We start from the raw sequence: 20,841 nt of genomic DNA on the forward strand, positions 1-20,841 counted from the left end.
AGCAGGCCATTCATCTGACATACAGAATGGGATAAAGAGCTGATTTTACTAATCCAAAGTGAACATCTACTGTTCTGCCTTGATTACATGTTAGAATGGGATACAGTATTACCACAATGAAAAAATATATATATATACACATACATATATATATATATATATATTTGGTCATAGATAATGCAGATACATAAAGAGGAAGAAATAGACAACTTCATACTCATTCAAGGAAAGTACATTAAGCATCATCTCTGTATCAGGCACTAATTTAAGGTAGTAAAGATAAAAAGATTAAAAGGCACAGTCTCCTCCTAGAAAAATTGAAGAAACTGATGTACACACATTTAATTACAATACTACGTTATAAATCCAATGATAGAATTTTAAACCCATGGTGAATCTGGATGTGGTAACTACACAGCCAAAATGTATTAGAGAAATCTTGCTGAAGGGGGCAATGCCTCAGCTGAATCATAAACGATTGGTAAGGGAGACTGTGGAGGTAACCTGGAGCTGCCAGTAGAAAGGCCATTAAATGTTACATAAAATTCCCTCTGCTGCAAAAGGAATCATAATAATAATAATAAGTCTTGGTTAAGCAAATTAGTGATTCTCTCATCTTGTCTAACTTGATGGAATGTCAGCCACATATCAAGTGGCAGCAACTAAAAACAGACACATAAGCACGAAGTTGCAGTCCATTTGCCATGTCAACTCTGGAAATCTGCAGCATCATGCAAGAAACAAAGGGGCCACCTTTCTGACTGCAACTCCTCCTATTATTTCCCCCATTTATTAAGCCCCAGGCACATTGTCATTTTTTCTGCTACCCCAACAAGTCAGGTTCATTCCTGAAGCACTGTACTTGTTATCATTTCTGCTGGATATGCTTCCCAAAGATCTGCTTATGTTTGTCTTCTTCTCATCATTTAGGCTTCAATCCAATGTCACCTCCTCCAAAAGACTTTCCCTTTCCATGCAGAATAACACATTAGCATGACCCACACTTCCCACCCTGACATTTTCTTCCACAATGTCTTACTTTACTTCCTCAGAACACTTACCAGTACCTAAAACGATTTCATTGTTTGATTTGGTGTTTTGGTGTCTGATTCTTCTTCCCTCCAAAATGTAACTCTACTGCTGTATTGTTGTTAGTTGTCATGAACTTGATTCCAACGTATAGCGAACCCATGTGTATCAGAATAGAAGTGGGCTGCATGGGGTTTTCAAGGCTATGACCTTCTGGAAGCTAAATACCAGGCCTGTTTTCCAAGGTGCCTCTAGGTAGGTTCAATCTGACAATCTTTTGGCTAGTAGCCAAGTACTTAATTCTTTGCCCTATACAGGAATCCGTAGTTTTATTAGCTCTGTGAAAACCAAATAATTCCATTCATAGAGCATTACTTAACTCATCTGATTGCTGATTATGTACTCATAAACCCATTGCTGTCGAGTCGATTCTGACTTATATACTCATAGTAACTTTAATATTAACTATCGATTTTTATCGATTTAACAAAAACTTCAAATGTGACTCTGTTGTAAACATGAGCAGAAAGAAGTAGTGAAGGTGGAGTGGGAATGCAAGAATTGGTAAAAGAATGTCAATACCTTCTTTTTAATAACACCAATTGATGACATCCACAGTTTAAAAACCAATAAACAGAAATACAGCATATAATTAAAAATATACAGGTAAGTATCAGAAAAAAATAATAACCAGAAGGTGCTACCCACAGGAATTTGGGGGTGGGGAGAAGAGAAATGGGATCCTATGATTTATTTGTTTGTGGGCCTTGTATAGCATTTAATATTTCAAACTATGTAAATGGTTTATATTAATGATTTTAAATAGTACTCATATTTTTTGTAATTAAACATAAACATATATTTAAAAACAGATAAAAAGAGTAGAAGACCACAAACAAAACACCAAAATTTCTTTGAAGGTTTGGGGTATTCACTTTCTATGTCCGTATTTCTGCACATTTGGGTTTTGTGTGATTAATATTTGTATAAGTCAAAAGAGGCTACTTTATGATGTGGAAACAAGAAAAGTCAAGAAAACATAGCAGTTTATAAAAACAAAGAGTATTTCTCATCCATTCTACATTTTCATTGTGAGTTGACCGAGGGCCCTGTTCTACGTCTCCTCCCTCAAGATCCCAAACTCAGTTAGCAGATACCATCTTAAGTATCGGTGATAGCCACAAAAGAAAGAAAAAAAAAGGTAACAACAGGGGTTTCTCACAATTAAATGCTCAAATGACAAGTGACACATATGACCTCTAACCCAACTCATTGTCCATAAATAGCCACATGCCCCCACACACTACCAAAGATACTAGAAATGCCATTCCACTAGATGCCTAAAAGTCAAAAACTGAAAAAAACTAACAAAATGAATGACTCTAACAAGCATGTAAACCTTTGTAATCAACATTTTATTTTATATGTTTATGTTATTAAAATATAATTTAAAAATGCAGAATTATACCTTGGTATACCTGGTTTCCCATTTCATCACAGGTTGTGTCCTAAACCTTGACAAATGGGTCTAGAAAAACCCTTGGGGACAATAAATAATGAGATGTGTTAAGAAAGTAGTTTTTTTCTCAACAGCCCTTTGGTGAATGCCTCTTTCACATCTTTATTTCTAAGGCTATAAATCATGGGGTTCAACATGGGGATAACCGTGGTATAAAATACAGCCACCATTTTCCCCTGTTCCACAGATTCCTTTGAGGGGGGTCTGAGATACATAAGAAAAGGAGTTGCATAGAATATGGTGACAGCTGTCAGATGGGAGCCACAGGTAGAGAAAGCTTTGTGTCTGCCCTCTGTAGAGCGGATCCTCAGGATGGCAGGAAAAATATAAAGATAGGAAACAAGGATAATGAGGAGTGAAAAGGAAAGGTTACACCCAGCCACAACAAGCATTGATGTCTCTTTGTTGTAAGTGTCAGAACAAGCCAGCTTAATCAGTGGAGGGTCAGCACAGTAGAAGTGGTTAATCTCATTGGGGCCACAGAAGGCCAGGTTGTAGGTCCACATGGTCTCCATCAGCCCAGTGAGAGCTCCATACACATAAGGCACTGTGATGAGGGATGTACAGACACTCTTGGACATTTTGCTGCCATAAAGTAGAGGGTTGCAGATGGCCATGTACCGGTCAAAGGCCATCACAGCCAAGACATAGATCTCCACATGGACCAAGGCAATAAAAAAGTAACACTGCACCAGACAAGCAGAATAGGAAATGGTTTTCTTCTCTGAGAGGAAAAGCTCCAGCATCTTTGGAGTCACATTGGTGGAGAAGCACAGATCCACAAAGATAAGTGGCTCAGGAAAAAGTACATGGGTGTGTGGAGCCGGGCATTGATCTGGATGAATATAATCGTGCCCAGGTTCCCTGCCACCGTGACCATGTAAATGGTCAGAAACAGCAGGAAGAAGACAATCTGTAATTCTACACGATTGATCAGTCCCAGGAGAAAGAATTCACTCACTGAAGTGAAGTTTCTTCTCATAATTTCCTTGGATGAGAGATGGAAATTTTATTTTAGTTGGTTTATGGCATGATTTTCAAAATTACAATAATGACTTCTTACCAAATTTCTTTCCTTTCTTCTTAGCATGTTTTCCTCAATTCATTTCTACTGATTTTTGTTCTTGGTAAACTCAATCCCAGTTAGAGATTGAAAACTGGTGGCATTCAAAAGAGCTCGCTTCTGTTTTGTCATAGATCCAAACCCAGCACTGTCGAGTCGATTCTGACTCATAGCGACCCTACAGGACACAGTAGAACTGCTAGATAGTTCTCTATTTTTCCTGTTTTATCTTTTCCCTGTCCCTTTCTACTCACTCCTACTTTGCTTAGATTTATTTCCTCTTTACTCACTTCTCTCCTTCTCTTCCTCTGCCTCTCTTTTTTATTTGGCAAAGGTATTTTATGGCCCTATTGTTGTTAAGTGCTGTTGAGTTAGTTCTGACTCATAGCAACCCTTGGTACAACAGAAGGAAATGCTGCTCAGTCTTGAGAAGATCTGGCCCAAAAGATAACCTTCCGGACTGAAGAATTTCCTTATTCCCAATAATAATGAGAGCAGAGGATGAGTTGATAGGAAAGGACAAGGTATCAAAGGATAATATTAGCTCCAATCACTTTGTTTTTGTTTTTCAATAGTTTTTACCCAACCAGTTCCCTACTTGAGAATTCTTAGTAATAAAGCTGGGTTAGTTTGATGATGCAGAGCCCTGGTGGTGCAGTAGTTAAGAGCATGACTGCTAACCAAAAGATCGATAATTCATATCCACCAGGTGCTCCTTGGAAACCCTATATGGCAGTTCTATTTTTCCTATAGGGTCTCTGTGAGTCAGAATGGACTGTAGTAACGGGTTTGTTTGTTTTGGTCCAGAATCATTGGATTAGGGACTTGGCAGGTTGAGTGTGGAGAATTTTTTTTTTTTTTGTATTATTTGGAAGAATTTTAAAATATTTGCATTTTGGGAGTTCTTCAACATTTAAATTATTCCACCATTAGCACTCCATTATCATTCTATTAAGGGAATTCCCTGTTTTATGGAATAGAACTATAGGATCACTATGAGTCACAATCAACTGAATGGCAACAAATTTGGTTTTGGTATGGAGTAGAACAGTAATGAAAATTCTCTAGTCTTGGCCACACACTACTGGTTTCCATTATCACCTCTGAGGCATCGGATCCTTGGTTCAGACAGAAATATGCATGGATCACAGGCTTGTCCCTGGTTATCTTAATTCAGTAAATGAGTTATTCAAGGTGGATAAAATATTTTTGCATCAAACTGATTGCATTGGAGGCTTAAAGACCAGACTGATCCTGCAAAAGAACACTGGTCATGTGTGGTTCCAGGTTCCTGGGCTCCAGAACTCCATGAGATGCTATCTGTTCTCTAAGACTGGTCTTCCAGCTCCACATTGAGTTGGGAAATCACAGTATTCTTCCTGAACAGTTACCTTTTGCTTAGGATACCCAAAACTGACTACTGTTGTTTGCAACAAAGAAAAAAAAAAAAAAGCTAACAAATTTGATAACTGAAATGTGGATGTTTCTTTTTCTATGTAGATCATCTTTACTCACTAAGAATACCCAGTAAGAGAAGACTGTTCTTTAAATATGGATGACTAAACAAAGGTTTAGTTTGTGATTCATATAACTTCAAGTTAAATCTGGGTTTTCTCCATTTCATCATAGTAATGATGTTGCCTCATCCATTCTTACATGTCAATCTCCCATCACTCTTTAGCTTGTTTCCTGCTCTACTTTTTTTTTTTAGATAAAATTTACATTCATAAAAATGCACTGTACCTTAAACTCACAAGCTGAAGTACTATTACAAATGCATGCACCCATGTAGGATTAGACCATACAAAGCACTATGTGTCAGTAAAACTCCAGTAGTCTTAGCAAAAAATCAGTTCATGGACTCTGTAGATGGACATTTCTCAAATACTGTCCTACCTCTTGAATAAATTCCTTATTCTGAATTTCATTTTTATTACTAATTTAACTTTAACAAGCACTTAACATAGGGTCTTATATGCCAAGTTCCGATCTACAAGCTCTATAAATATTCACTTATTTGACTTTCAAACCAATCTTATGGTATTCTGTCCCTCATGGACACAATAATATTGTTTCCCCAGGTTTGGAGCAGAAGAAATATACTGTTATGTATAGTGGAGTGTCCTAGTGAAAAATGCTATGGCATCAACCAGTTAAATTCATCTCCTGGCTTCAGCCCTTCTCATATGAATAGTCTGAAACATGTTTCTTAATAGTTCTGGGCTTAAGTTTCTTCTACTGCAAAATGGCATTAATGAAAGTACTGCCTCACAGGGTGATTTTAGAAATTACACAAAAATAAAGTATGCAATATGTATAGCACTGTGCCTAATATGTGCCAAGCCTTTAATAAATGCGAACTATCATTTTTATTAAATGGTAGATTCCAGAGCATAAGATTTCATATATTTTGTATGCTCTGGGATTCCTAATCACTTTTGTAAGTAAAAGTAATTTAGATACTAAACGTCTATACTTCCTTGTATTTGGCATTCTTCTTCTCGTCTAGTCATTTAACCATCTCAACCAATCTAATTCTGACAATACATAGCATTGCATAAGTAGATAACGTTTTCATGATTATGAACACGTGCAGAATAAAGAAACCTACCTACATATAAGGGAAGAGCTGTCCTTACAGTGAATAATGACTCCTTCAGTGAATAACTTAGGGAGAATTTATACGTTGATTCCTTTCCCTAAGGCATTTCACAAATGTGTGAAGCTGAAGCAATTACTTTGTGAGAAAATTGTTTTTGCTGATGGAGTTCTCTGGAGAAATAACAATTGAGGAAAAAGCAGATTTAACATGGAAGCCAACCACTCCTTAGGGCTCTTCTCCTTTATAGTCAGTCTCAACGTTTTTCTTCTACATTGGGAGGCCCATACCGCATCACTGATGTCTGCAGTGGACTCTCGGATTGCATCGCCCTAACCGCTATAATCTCAGTTTAATCCAGTCTTTGGGTATTGTTTCTTCAACACTATTGTAACACTTTGTATCAAAGTTATATTTCCTCCTCCTAGGATATTATATTTCCTAACTCCCTCACAGTATAAATATTCATTATATTGGAATGAATCTTTTGTTGCTTGAGGCCTCGTATTATTTGTTGTTAATTTTAAGCAATCTTCATATAAGAAGTCTGATATTTATATAGAAAATATGCACTAATCCTAAGTGTAGAACTCCATAAATGTCGGCAAAGGGAAAATATTTGTATAAGAAGCCCCTAAATCTAAAAGTAGAACATCAGCAGCACCCCAGAAGACCTCCCCGTGCCATTTCTCAGTCCCTACATCTGAAATCAGCCTTATCCTAACTTGTCACAGTGTAATCACTCGCCATGGAGTCGTCTTTGACTGCTGACGATGCCGTGTGTGACAGAATAGAACTGCACCCCATGTAGCTTCCAACGGCTAACTTTTTTGGAAATAGATCTGCCAGGCCTTTCTTCTGAGGCATTTTTACATGGGCTTGAACCTCCAACTTGAATGTTAGCAGCCAAGCACAATAACTTTTTGAAACAATAAATTACTTAATTTTGTCTCTTTTTGAATTTATGTCATTGGAAACATATAGTATATACATATGTATATATATTTTAATGTTCAGTCTTTCACTGCTTGAAGACCATGATAAGTACAGGAAAAAATCTCACTCTCATTGCTGTATAGTATTCCATTGCATGACTATACCAGAATTTATGTATCCTTACTGCTAGAGATAGATATTTAACCTACTTCCAGATTTGGCTTTTACAAAAGAACAAGCAAAAAAAAAAAAAAAAAATTGTGAATATGTCTTTATGATTCTATTTATGCATTTCTGCTTGTTACATACTGACTGGAATTGCTTGTTTATAGGGTATGTGTATGTTCAGTTTAAGTAAATACTGCCAACTAGTTTTCCACACTAGTTATATCAATGTGTATTGCTCCCTGCATTATACGAGAGATACAATTGTTCTAGTTTCTCATTAATAATTAATATTATAGATTTTTTTGTTTTGTTTTTGCCATCCTGGAATGTGTGCATAGGTAACAATATTTCAATGTAATTGTAACTTGCATTCCTCTAGAGGCCACTGAAGTTGAACACATTCTCATAAGTTTATTTACTTTTTTGAATATCCTTTGTGCAGTTGCAGTGCAATGGGTCACTTTTGCGTGGACTTTTTCGCCATGGTCTTATAACTCCCACCCAGGTAATTGGGAGGCGCTGTGCAGATAGGGCAATTGTTGCGATAGGGTTTAGTTAGTTTTTGCTATCCTGCTGGTCCTGTGGTGAGCCATTCCAGAGGCAGGAAAGAGAGGATCCCACCACCACCAAAGAAGAACAAACAGGTGTAGAGAGCCCATCCTTTGGGCCTGGGATCCCTCCATTGAAAAGCTTCTGGGCCCAGGAGACAGAGAGCAAGCTGTAACCCTGAAGACAGTGAGAAACAGTGACAGGAGAGACCAGCAGGAGGCCACACAGAAAGCTTCCAGCCCATGGAGCAAGAAAGCTGAGCCTCTGAGTCACTGCTTATTGGCAGAGTGAGGTGCACCTGGGCACTTATTGGCAGGGGATGAGAGAACTTTGTAACACTTGCCTAAACAGAGCAGAGGCCTAGGGCCGGAAAGAGGTATGCCTGTGAGCACGGCTGAGAAGAAGCTGTCCTGATGGAAGAACTGTATCCTGAGTGTTCCTGAGCCTGAATTGTAACTGCTAATTCGACGGCAATGGGTTTTTTTTTTTTTTAATTCCCTAATAAACCCCATAATCATGAGTATTGTCTATGACTTCTGTGTGGCCATTGCAATGAATTAGTGAACCCAGCAGAACTGTAGAGAAGGCCAAGGGAGGAATGGTCGGTATCAGAATTGGAAAAGATGGTGGAGAGAGGAAGCATGTCTGATCTTTGCCTCATAGGAATCAGCCTTGGGCTGTTGATCTTAATTCCCCTTCCACCCTTGTGAAGAGAAAGGAGGTCAGACACCCTTCTCACACCGTTTTTTACAACATTGCCTGTTCATATCATTTGCTAAGTTATCTGGTTTGTTTATTTACTCATAGAAGTTTTATATAAAATATTCTAGATATGAGACTTTCATCAGATAAGCACATCGCTGTTATCTTGTCCCAATCCGTAACTTGCCTTTCCGTTATTTTAGTTTTGCCTTTTGATAATGATTCTTCTTAACTTGAAAACAGTCCAATGTATCATAATTTCTGTTTGGTTTAAGAGATATTTACAATCTCAAAGTTATGAACTTATTCATTTACACTTCATTCTAGTACCTCTCTTAAGTTGACCCTCTATTTACCAGGCATGATGTCCTTCTTCAGGGCCTCATCCTGCATGATAGCATGCCCAAAATATTTGAGACAAAGTCTCACCATCTTTGTTCTGTGGGGCATTCTAACTGTACTTCTTCCAGGACAGATTAGTTTATTCTTCTGGCAGTCCATGGTATATTCAATATCCTTTGTCAGCACCATAAGTCAACAGCATCAATTCTTTGGTCTTCCTTCCTTGTTCATTGTACATCTTTCACATGCATATGAGATGATTGAAAACACCTTAACTTGAGTCAGGCACACCTTAGTCCTTAAAGTGACATCTTTACTTTTTAACATTTTATTTTTTATTCTGCTTTAGGTGAACTTTTAGAGTTCAAGTTAATTTCTCATACAAAAATTTATAAACTTATTGTTAATTGACACTATTTGCAATGCCTATAATGTGACAACACACTCTCCCTTTCCTCGCTAGGTTTCCTGTGTCCATTCAACCAGCTCCTATCCTTTTCTGCCTTCTCTTCCCACCTCGGGACTAGAGCTGCCCATTTAGTTTTGTGTATTGACTTGAACTGAGAAGCACATTCCTCATGAGTATTAGTTTATGACTAAGAAGCACTCTTCAAGAGTATTATTTTATGTCTCATAGTCCAGACAAATCTTTGAAGAGTTGGCTTAGGGAATTATTTTAGTTCTGGGTTAACAGAGAGTCTGTGGGCCAAGTTTTCTGGGGTTCCTCTAGTCTCAGTCAGACTGTTAAGTATGGCCTTTTTATGTGAATTTGAGTTCTGCAACACACTTTTCTCCTGCTCCGTCAGGGACTCCCTGTTGTGTGCCCTGTCAGGGTGGTCATCGGTGGTAGCCAGGCACCATCTAGTTTGTCTGGTCTCAGGCCGATGGAGTCTCTTGTTTATGTAGCCCTTTGGGAACCCTGGTGGCTTAGTGGTTAAGTGCTATGACTGCTAACCAAAAAGTCGGCAGCTGGAATCCACCAGGTGCTCCTTGGAAACCCTATGGGACAGTTCTATTCTGTCCTATAGGGTCACTATGAGTAGGAATTGACTTGCCGGCAACAGATTTTTTTTTCAGCCCTTGGACTAACATTTTCCTTGTGTCTTTGGTGTTCTTCACTCTCCTTTGCTCCAGGTGGGTTGAGACCAATTGATACATCTTTGGTGGCCAATTCCAGGCTTTTAAGACCCCAGACTACACTCACCAAAATGGGATGCAAAACATTTTCTTTATAAACTTTTTGTGCTGATTGACTTAGATGTCCCCCAAAACCATGGTCCTCAGACCCCAGGCCTTGCTACTCTGTCCCTTGAAGTGTTTGATTGTGTTCAGAAAACTTCTTAGCTTTTGGTTTAGTCCAGTTGTGCTGACTTCCCCTATATTGTGTGTTGTCCTTCCCTTCACCTAAGATAATTTTTGTCTACTATCAAGTTAGTGAATTACCCTCTCCCTCACTCCCCACTCTCTTAACCATCAAAGGATGTTTTCTTAGGTGTTTAAACCTTTTCATGAGTTCTTATAATAGTGGCCTCATACAATATTTGTTCTTTTGGGACTGACTAATTTCACTAAGCATAATGCAATTCAGATTCATCCATGTTGTGAAGTGTTTCATGGATTCATCACTGTTCTTTATCGTTGCTTAGTATTCCATTGTGTGTATACACTGTAATTAGTTTATCCATTCATCTGTTGATGAGCACCTAGGGGAGCGCATCCTTTGGACCCAAGCTCCGTGTACAGAGAAGCTCCTAGGACACGGAAAGATTGATGATGAGGACCTTCCCCCGAGCTAACAGAAGGAGAAAGCCTTTCCCTAGAGCTAGTACCATGAATTTGGACTTCTAACCTCATAAACTGTAAGAGAGTAAATTTCTCTTTTTTAAAACCATCAGATGCTTGCGGTATTTCTGTTATAGAAGCACTAGGTAACTACAATACTAAATTTCTGTAAAAATTCATTTTCTGTACTTGTAAACTATGTCTGGAGTACCTTTTCAATTAATTAATTTATTCTTAGTTAACCCTCACTGCTTGACTTCAACACATATGGGTCAATCTACTTTTTTTTTTTTTTCTCTCATTTTGAGTGTCTCTCTTTTTCTCTCCCTGTTTGTTCTCTTCAATGAATTAAAAAAGTCTTTGGTTTAATGTTCCTCTGTACTGGGCAATAATCTGCTGCCAAACAAACATTTAAGGAGCATAGAAGACAAAATGAACTCAATTTTATTTTCTTAAACACATTCTGGTAATTACTTTGTTCATGGCTTCTTTCACGTCTTTGTTCCTCAGACTGTAGATCATGGGATTCAGCATGGGGATCACCGTGGTATAAAACACAGCTACCATTTTCCCCTGCTCCACGGACTCCTCAGTGGGACGTCTGAGATACATGAAGATAAGAGTCCCATAAAATATGATGACAGCTGTCAGATGGGACCCACAGGTGGAGAAGGCCTTCCACCTCCCTTCTGCTGAGTGCATCCGTAGAATGGCAATGAGAATGAATAGATAAGAGATGATAACTACAGTCAGAGAATATGTGAAGTTAATGCCTGCAAGTATGATCATTGTATATTCTTTTACATAGGTCCCAGCACAGGCCATTTTGATGAGAGGTGGGTCTGCACAGTAGAAGTGGTTGATTTCAATTTTCCCACAGAAGTACAAGCCATAAGTCCATAATGTCGCTGCAAGACTAGTCAGAAAGCCATATATGTAAGGGAATGAAATCAGTCGAACACAGACAACCCTTGACATTTTGCTGCCATAGAGTAGAGGATTGCCAATGGCCATGTATCTATCAAAGGCCATGACGGCAAGAATAAAAATTTCTACATGGACAAGGGCAATAAAGAAAAAACACTGTACTAAACAACCAGAATAAGAAATTATTTTTGTCTCTGACAAAAGGTTTTCCAGCATTTTAGGGGTGATGTTGGAAGAAAACCAAACATCAACAAATGACAAATGACTGAGGAAAAAGTACATGGGGCTGTTAAGCTGTGAACTGACTTTAATTAACATGATCATGCCAATATTGCCTACCATGGTGATAATATAGACTATGAGAAAAATAATGAAGAAGAGAATTTTCCATTCCTGACGACTGGTTAATCCCAAAAGAATAAACTCTGTCACATCAGTGAAATTGAGCATTTTATCACTGCTAAGTCAAAATTAGTTACAAAGCTCTGTCATTATCTGAAAGGAAATAAAAGAAGAAAAAATTAGGAATTGTTCATTTATTCAGTTATAGCTTAATTCGTGTCTCCTTTCATTGTTGTCCTTATTAAATATCCATGACTGCATTTTGTCATTTTTTTCTGCAAATCTTTTTTCAGCACCTGCTATGTAACAGGCTCTCTGAAGGTCACTGGTATTAATAAATACACAAACTCTGTTTAATAAGAATTATACAAAATACTGTGATTGAAACATGGTAGTAGTAATTGTTTCAGCATCCTAATTTCCAGGACTACTTTTTGAACATCCCTTATTGCTAATGGTGTTTGGTACTTTCATATTTTTTAGATGTTAATGAAAGTTGCAGGCCTCTCCTCAAGGGAACTCAGAAATCCTCTACCTCTTGTCTCTTTTTTTTCATTTTAAGAATGTTCTCCCTTATTAGAGATGGAAGCCAGTGAATGAAATAATCTATCATCCCTAAATGTCAGATAGTCTAACCCCATACCACCACTTATTTAAATTGGAGAAGGACAAACAGTAACTGTTACTACCAAGTATAAAAAGGTGTACCATGTATACATATTTATACATGGCTCCCCATGTGTTACAGAACTGCACTCCAAGGGGTTTTCGAGACTGAGTTTTTGGAAGCAGATCACCTAGACTTTTTTTCGGAGTTACCTCTGGGTGGATTTGAACCAATAGCTTTTGATTAGTAGTTGAACACTCAAGCATTTACACCACCCAGAGGCTCCCATATTATGCCCATTCTGTGGATATGTGCTCCCCTCCACATCTTATATGTAATCATAATCTGCTAGATATAATTCAAGTATCCCTGATGGCACAGTGGTTAAAGCACTCAGATGCAAAACAAAAAGGTCAGTGGTTTGAACCCACCTGCTACTCCATGGAAGAAAGATGTGGCACTCTACTTTCATAAAGATTTACAGCCTCGGACACCCTATGGGGCAGTTCTACTCTGTCCTATATGGTCACAATGAGTGGGAATTGACTTGAGTGCAGTGGGTTCTGTTGATTTGGTTTAGATATAATCCACTGCTATCTTCCAGAGAGTCAAAATAAATGAGAAAAGAAGATTAATGTGATTTCTATGCAAGTATTAATGTGAATAAATACTTACAAAATGTATGATATATTCTTTCTGAGTTATAAACCAAAAAACCAAAGCCATTACCGACCCCATAACACAGAGTAGAACTGACCAGTAGGGTTCGCAAGAAGCAGTTGGTGGATTGGAACTGTTGATCTTTTGGTTAGCAGCCGTGGTCTTTAACCACTGTGGAACCAGGGCTCCTGCAGAGTTATAGTGGGCATAAATTGGGGAATGATTGACTATACTTGGGGATCCCCTGGAATTTTGGAAAGTTTCTTAAAATTTTGCAGATGTGTTCTCATATATAATCTGTATCCTGTAAACCATTTCCTAAAAGAATGTTTCTAAAATTATATTCCTAGGAAAACACTAGCACCTTGAGTGATGTTAATCGAAGTTATAGAGAAACACATACACACACATACACACGTGAGTGTCCCTTAATCAAATAATAATGAGAAATCTCCATGCTCTATCCAGCCTCTTAGAGATACACATCCGTCCTTGTAAAGTCAAACTATGATAAGTCTGGGTGAAAGGATTCTGTTATATTGTCTCTCCAGAATTTATTTAGCTTTAAAATTTTATACACACACACAGAGCTTTCACCGACATCAAAGAACATTCCTGTTTTGGAGAACACTGAAAGCAATTATATCCAATAAGAACCTTGGGCTATCTTTTCAGCAGAGTAATGACTTTGTTGGAGATTAAATTTGTGTCAGGCCCTGTAATGGCTAAATGTCATTTCCAGAGCAAATGATCATGCCCAAAATCTTTGTTTCTATATCCAGGATTAAACTTTATTGAATCACAATTTTGATGTACCCTGTCCATAATTACCACTGAGTAGTAACCAGGAAAAGGCAGAAAGCAGGCAAGCTTTTGCTACTGTGAAAATAAACTGACTCTCATTCACCAGAGTATTTCCTAATGTTCTACCCACCCCACCTTTAAAAGCAAAAATTTTGCTCATCTTTTATTTTTTTTAATATATAGTAAAGGAAAAGGCTGCTAACCAAAGTGGATTAGGATGATTCTACATGAATCCAGAATCTTGGATCAATTAATGAAAATCCATGGCTTAACCAGTGGATTCATTTAAATAAATAAATAAATGAAGAATAATGACAAAGATGTCTAAATTCAGATGAACTGCCTTAGAATACATTTACATATAGCCCGCAAAACCTATTACAGGTGAATTCACCTCTAAACTCCTCTGTCTTACTGTATATGAGATATCAGCCTTCCATCGTAGTTTCATTGTCTTATCCCCACCCAAGCCTTCATGTTACATTTACAGTACTTATTTTCCCCTTGGACAGTTTCTCAATGACTGATTTAAAAATGATCTTTTGGATGGAAACACATACAGGTACTATGGACATAAATCAAAACTTGGAGAATGCATGTGATCACACTGAATTATAGCTGAACATCAATCTACTATTACAAAAAAAAGGAAAAAAAAAGCAGCATTTCCTTTAAAGTATACTAAAGTCCATGTCAATAGCATTTTCTTAGTTCTTGTTCAATTGGCCATTCACAGCCTGTGTTACTAAATTGACTAAAATTCTTTATCCATCTGTATATCATTTGTGTCACAGAAGATAAACCACTACTTAAAAAAAATATTTCTAACTCTTTAAGAAATAAAACATGATATATCACAGGGTAAAAAATAGTAGTAGTCTGAAAGTATTTTTTGGTGTGCACTTTATTACAGAATTTCTCAAATATGCACAGCAATGCATGTGTGTAACACTTGCACAACCATAAAGATAAAAGAATTCCAAAATTATTTGCACTATAATTGGCAATTTTAAGTGAATATGATGGATGGTGTTCATCTTAGTTACCCAGTGCTGCTGTAACAGAAATACCACAAGTAGGTGGTTTTGAAGAACAGAAATTTATTTTCTCACAGTTCAACAGCAACAAACAACCCATTGCCATCAATTCAATTCTGACTCATAGAGACCTAAAATCCAAATTCAGGGTTTGGTTCTAAGGAAAGTGCTTCCATGCCTTTTTCAGCTTCTGGTAGCTGTCAATAATCCTTGGCCTTCTTAAGCTTGTAAATGCATCTGTATAAGGGTATTTCATCTGCCATCTGTCTTCCCCTTCCCACTCTGTGGGTCTTTATGTCTATTCTGTTCTTGTTTTAATTCAGAAGTGACTAGGTTTAGGACCCATCCTCCTCTGGTCTGACCTCATTAACATAACAAAGGAGAACCCAGATTTCCAAGCAGGGTCATACTAATAGGTACAGAGTTTAGGATTTCAACACATAATTTGGGGGGACACACTTCAATCCATAACTCTACTTTTGCTATTGAAAATGAGAGGTAAATATGTTATAGACTGCTACTATGCATGGATATATTACTTGTGATAACTCAATTCTTTCCAACATTTTTTTTTTCTATTTATGAACTTCTATGGAACTTTGCTGACATAAACATAGATTTAGTTCTAGCTAATATTTATATATTAAATTTCACTAAAATTCTAAACTGTTCAGACCTCTCTTTCACCCTCCAAAACTTGTTTTTAATTTGGAATTGAGTAAATGGAAAAAATAAATAAACAAAAACTAATACCAGAGAGGAAGGCAATGTGATAAAATGCCCACTCTCATTGCTGTATTTGCAAATCCTTGGATGGTTCAAACAATTAAGTGCTTGGCTAATATCCAAAAAGTTGGTGGTTCAAGTTCATCCAGGACCTCCTTGGAAGAAAGGCCTGGTGATCTACTTCCAAATATCAAAGTCGTTGAAAACTTTATGGAGCACAATTCTGCCGTTAAACATATAGAGCTGCCATAAGTCGGAATTAATTCGATGGCAACTGGTTTGATTTTTGGCTATATTGCATATCTGCTCCCTAGTGTGCTACTGTCTGCTTGTATTTGGAAATGCTCCTTGAAGGTCTGAGAGGCAGTGGATATAGGTTTGGAGAATGTGTCCCAAAGGTGCTGGGGAACTATTGTGAGGTACACTGAAGATAAGCCATAGATGAGAGCAGAAACAAGAAAGGAAGGTCACAGATAAACTGCACAAATGTTACTACTTTATCTAAAAAAAGAAAAAAAAAAAGTATTAGGTTTTGGGAAGTGTACATTTTCTAAAAAATAAAATGAATTCTTTAAAATTTGGCAGGTTATATATGCAAAAAAATTAAACATATGCCTTAGACATCACGATAGGTGATAGAGGAAATACAGAGATAATGAAAGAATTTATGCCAGAAAAGAGATCACAAACATGTCCATGGACATACCTGATTTCTGATTCAACAGCATATGCCTGTGGCTTCCTGTCTTGTTCACCTTCATTTGATTTTTAAATATCAACAATAGAATTCTTATTGGAAAGTCAGATTTGACTGTGTGATAGCAAGGATGATTCAGCATTAAAAAGTACATAAAAGATGGTGCCATTTATGCTGTCCAAAAGTAAAATTTAAGAAAATCTGAGTGATGACTAGTTAGGCCATAGAGGGAAATAGCAAAACCACAGGGAAAATGGAGTGATTAAGCCTGATTTTAGGGTTATGAGGTCTAGAAAGAACTCGAAGTCTTGTAAACCTCAGAAGCTTCTAGAGGTTAGTCATCATCAACAAAAGGCAAAAATATATTCATAACCTTAGCTTGTTTTATCATTCTTCATTTCAAATTACATTACAATGAATATGGCTTTTTTCTAGAACAGGCATGAGGCAATATTAAGTGTTTCCGTTAAAGAGTTCTGTTTCTGTTGTCAGACCTTAGTTGAATCCTGACTCCATGACTAATTTTATGAACTTAGACAAGATTTTTTATTTTTCTTTTAATTTGTAATTTAAATTGTTTAATTTCCTATTGCATAAGTACAACCTGACAGTAATAATAGTATCAATTTCTCTGGATGTTGTAAATATGAAGCAATATTGTACATCAACACATAATAAATATTCAAGAAATGATAATTATTCAGTGCATGATTGGAAATTGTAGCGGCCATTCATATTTTGTAATAATAAAATAATCAAATCTCTACTGAAAATTTACTGCCACCTCTGTTTTCTCTCCCTTATTCTTTCCCTCCTTTCCTCTCTGTTAGAATCATTCACACACAGATACACACACACATGCTCACACAAGCACACACACCCATACAAACCCACACCCACACACACCTACACACACCCACGCACTCACACAACCACACACACCCATACAAACCACACCCGCATCCGCACTCACACCCACATCCACAACATATGGAATAAAATTGCCCTATAAAGACTAAAGGAAAATGAAACCCTAAGATGCAAGCTTCACACAACAGTTCCAGAGAGATGTATTTATTTATTTATTTAACTTACTTGAAAAAGAAGATAAATATACCCAGTGAGGATGGAAAGATGACGAGTGAATTCTAAACGGAGATGGGATGCAACTTAGACCAGTCAACGGAGAACCAGGAAGGAGTTCACCTGATTTGATTCTCTTAGAAAACAAGGAGCAATTTAAGAAATTCCACATACAAATGACCCTGGGGAAGCACATCTCTAGAGAAATAGTCAACTATTGAGTTATTTGTTTTGTTTTGTTTTATGACAGACTAGTACAAGTTTATTTTTCCCTTAGCTTATGTTATTCTGTGTGGGTCCTGGGATCAAATAACAAAATTTGCTCTGAGTTTACATCATACTAAAGCTGTCTGTGGGATTACTCAGTCTTCATATTCCAGTCCTGTGTTCTGTGCCACTTGCCTTTTCTAGCAAAAGACGAAGCAAGAGAAAACTCCTGTAGTTAAACGTATAGCATACTAAAGCAGAAAGCAGTTATCTGCTTCAATCCCTTGTTTTATAACTGGGGAAAATAATAATAACCGATAAAAGAAAAATAATGCATTTATTGAATTTCATGCATCTGAGACGCTGTGATCATTTAATTTAATTCTTGTAACCGCCCCCTGAGATAACTGTTGTTATTTCTATCTACTGAAAAGAAATCGAAAGGTTGGCGGTTCAAACCTACCCACAGTTGCCTTGAAAGAAAGGCCTAGTGATCTACTTCCAAAAAATCAGCTGTGGAAAACCCCATGATGAACAGTACTACTCTGACACACAGGGAGTTGTCATGAGTTATAATTGACTCCAGGGCAACTTTTTTTTTGTTTGTTTGGTTTCAGTTTAGACTTCCACATAGTAAAACAATACAGTCTTTGTTAAATGTAGAAAAATTAATAGATCTAAATGCAATCAAAAGCCAATTTTTTTTTCATTGTGGTGATTACTGGTCTGCAATATTGAAGTAGTATTTAACATCCTCTTTCCCTTAAAGGATCCCTGGTGGCACAGTATTTAATGGCTCAGCTGCTAACCAAAATTTCAGCAGTTCAAATCCACCATCTGAGCTCCTCCTTGGAAACCCTATGGGGCAGTTATATCTTGTTCAATAGGGTCTCTATGAATCAGAATTGACTAAATGGCAATGGGTTTTTCCTTAAAGAGAACCAAGACTCTGCCTCCCTTTGTAAAGTCTAGAGTAATTGCCAACTGGATACTGACATTAGAAATTTTGGACGGGTGCTACCATGTGGAAGAGCTGTGACTCTAGTTCAAAGTGCAATAATGTTTCACCTTAAATTCTAAGACCCACTCACTTATTTACACAAATTCAGCTACCAGAATGTAGCAGCTCTTGAAAAGCTAATCAGAATCACAGCAAGAAAAACGAGCATTTACCTAATATCACAAATAAGCTGTGACATGGCCTTTCATATATCAAAAATGGTTTGTATTGTTTTTTTTGTCCACCCTGTGCAAGTAACAGTCCTAGAATAGACAGTGTTTTGTTACTCTCACTTTATTAAATCACTATGCCTCTGCAATAAGTTGTTTTAAAAAGATGTATCATCTACAATTCAGCTAGAAAAACAGAGCCAATAATAAATACTATGAAAATAATGGATTTATTCTCTATTCATTCTGTTGTACATGGGATCTCCATGAGTTGAAGGCAACTCAACAGCAACTAACAACAACCACAAAGAATAAGATAAATTGAAAACACTGGTTGTTTGGGCAGAGGGATGCAATTAAGGGTTGTTGAGAAATACTTACTATCATCTTTGATAACTGTCATATTTGTATACAACATGGTCATGCAGAGTCAAATGGACTTAAGTTGGTGAACTCACCAAGTTCAGTTATATCATTCCATGTTAAGAAATCTTTATATCTGATTCCTGTCATCCTCATTTGTTGATGTTGTTAGGTGCCATTGAGTTGGTTCTGACTCATGGCAACCGTACATACGACAGAATGAAACATTATCAAGACCGATGCTATCCTCACAATTGTTGCTATTCTTGAGCCCATCATTGCAGCCACTGTGTCAATCCCTCTCCTTGAGAGTCTTCTCCTTTTTTGTTGACCTCCTCCTTTACCAAGCATCATGTTGTTCTCCATCCTCCTTAGAGCAACAAATATTGTCTTTATATATCCATATCCTGATATATCAATTGCAAGACACGTACAGGTTTTTAATCTTTTCCACTAGATGTTCCTCTTGAGTCACTGCAGAGTGACATTCTAACTCTGCTGTTCAGAACTATTTCTGAGGCACGAACATTGATGTGGAGGGAAGTAAGCTTGTGAAAAAGAAAATATTCTGCAAGAAGTTTTTGATGGACATGTGTTTTTGGAAGCCAGTTAATTGAACCTTCAAAGACCTAATGGGAAATACACACACATAGAACTTGTGTTATAATTTTTAATCTCTTTTGCATACCACCCCTACCCCGCAATCATTCAGATTCAGTCTTAACCTTCGCTACCTCTGCCCTTAAGTTTTTGCACTTGGTGCAGCAGTTAAAATGATTGACTGTTACCTAAAAGTCAGCACTTTGAAGCCACCAACAGTTCCATGGGAGAAAGATGTGACAGTCTGCTCCTGTGAAGATTCTTGAAAGCCTATGGGGTCACTATGAGTGGTAATTTATTTGAAGGCAGTGGGTTCTAGGCCACTGAAGGAGCCCTGGTGGTACAGTGGTTAAAGTGTAGGCCTCTAACTGAAAGATCAGCAGTTCGAACCCACTAGCCACTCAGTGAGAGAAAGGTAATGATTTACAGCCTTGGAAACCTTCTGGGGCAATTCTACTCTGTCCTACACAGTCGCTATGAGTAGGAATAGACTGTATGGCTATGGGTTTGGTTTCTAGGCCACTGACTATCTAGTTGCTCTTTCAGACTTATCAGGCTACTGGCACAATTCACAAAATCTAAACAGAAAAAGGAAGTGAACTGTTGTTGGTGAAGTAGGCAATTGGGAGTTATAAACTTTAGTAAAGTGGAAGATGAATAAGGTAGTACGCTAAAATGGTGTGCCCTCCCGGTATAAATATGTTGGTTATTTCATATGACAACTCATTTGGTCCTAAAGGGAAATTCTTAAATAGGAGCTCCTGCAAAAAAATGATCAAGTTAACTACTCTGAAGGACAGCACACAGATACACACACACACATACATATGTATGCATAAATATATACACATGCAATTCATAAGCATACATACATAGTTTTCCTTTCTTCGTGAAAAATTCAGTCTTATTAAAATATGACGAAGTTAAAT

General features: G+C 37.3%; 1 protein-coding gene and 1 pseudogene across 1 annotated transcript; both read right to left on the minus strand.

Annotated features, from left to right (window-relative positions):
- Positions 1-2,568: 2,568 nt before the first annotated feature.
- On the minus strand, positions 2,569-3,979 carry LOC100662260 (olfactory receptor 5M8-like; annotated as a pseudogene).
- Positions 3,980-11,133: 7,154 nt separating this feature from the next.
- Positions 11,134-12,066, minus strand: LOC100669915 (olfactory receptor 5M3). Its single transcript, XM_023542250.2, has one exon. The coding sequence runs from the start codon at positions 12,064-12,066 to the stop codon at positions 11,134-11,136; it is 933 nt and encodes a 310-aa protein (XP_023398018.2).
- Positions 12,067-20,841: the final 8,775 nt, after the last annotated feature.

The sequence above is a fragment of the Loxodonta africana genome, chromosome 7 (assembly GCF_030014295.1).
Source record: "Loxodonta africana isolate mLoxAfr1 chromosome 7, mLoxAfr1.hap2, whole genome shotgun sequence".
Lineage (NCBI taxonomy): Eukaryota > Metazoa > Chordata > Mammalia > Proboscidea > Elephantidae > Loxodonta > Loxodonta africana.

Bases quoted from the DNA above. Each gene is read 5' to 3' on its own strand.
- LOC100669915 (XM_023542250.2), bottom strand. From the start codon at position 12,066: ATGCTCAATTTCACTGATGTGACAGAGTTTATTCTTTTGGGATTAACC.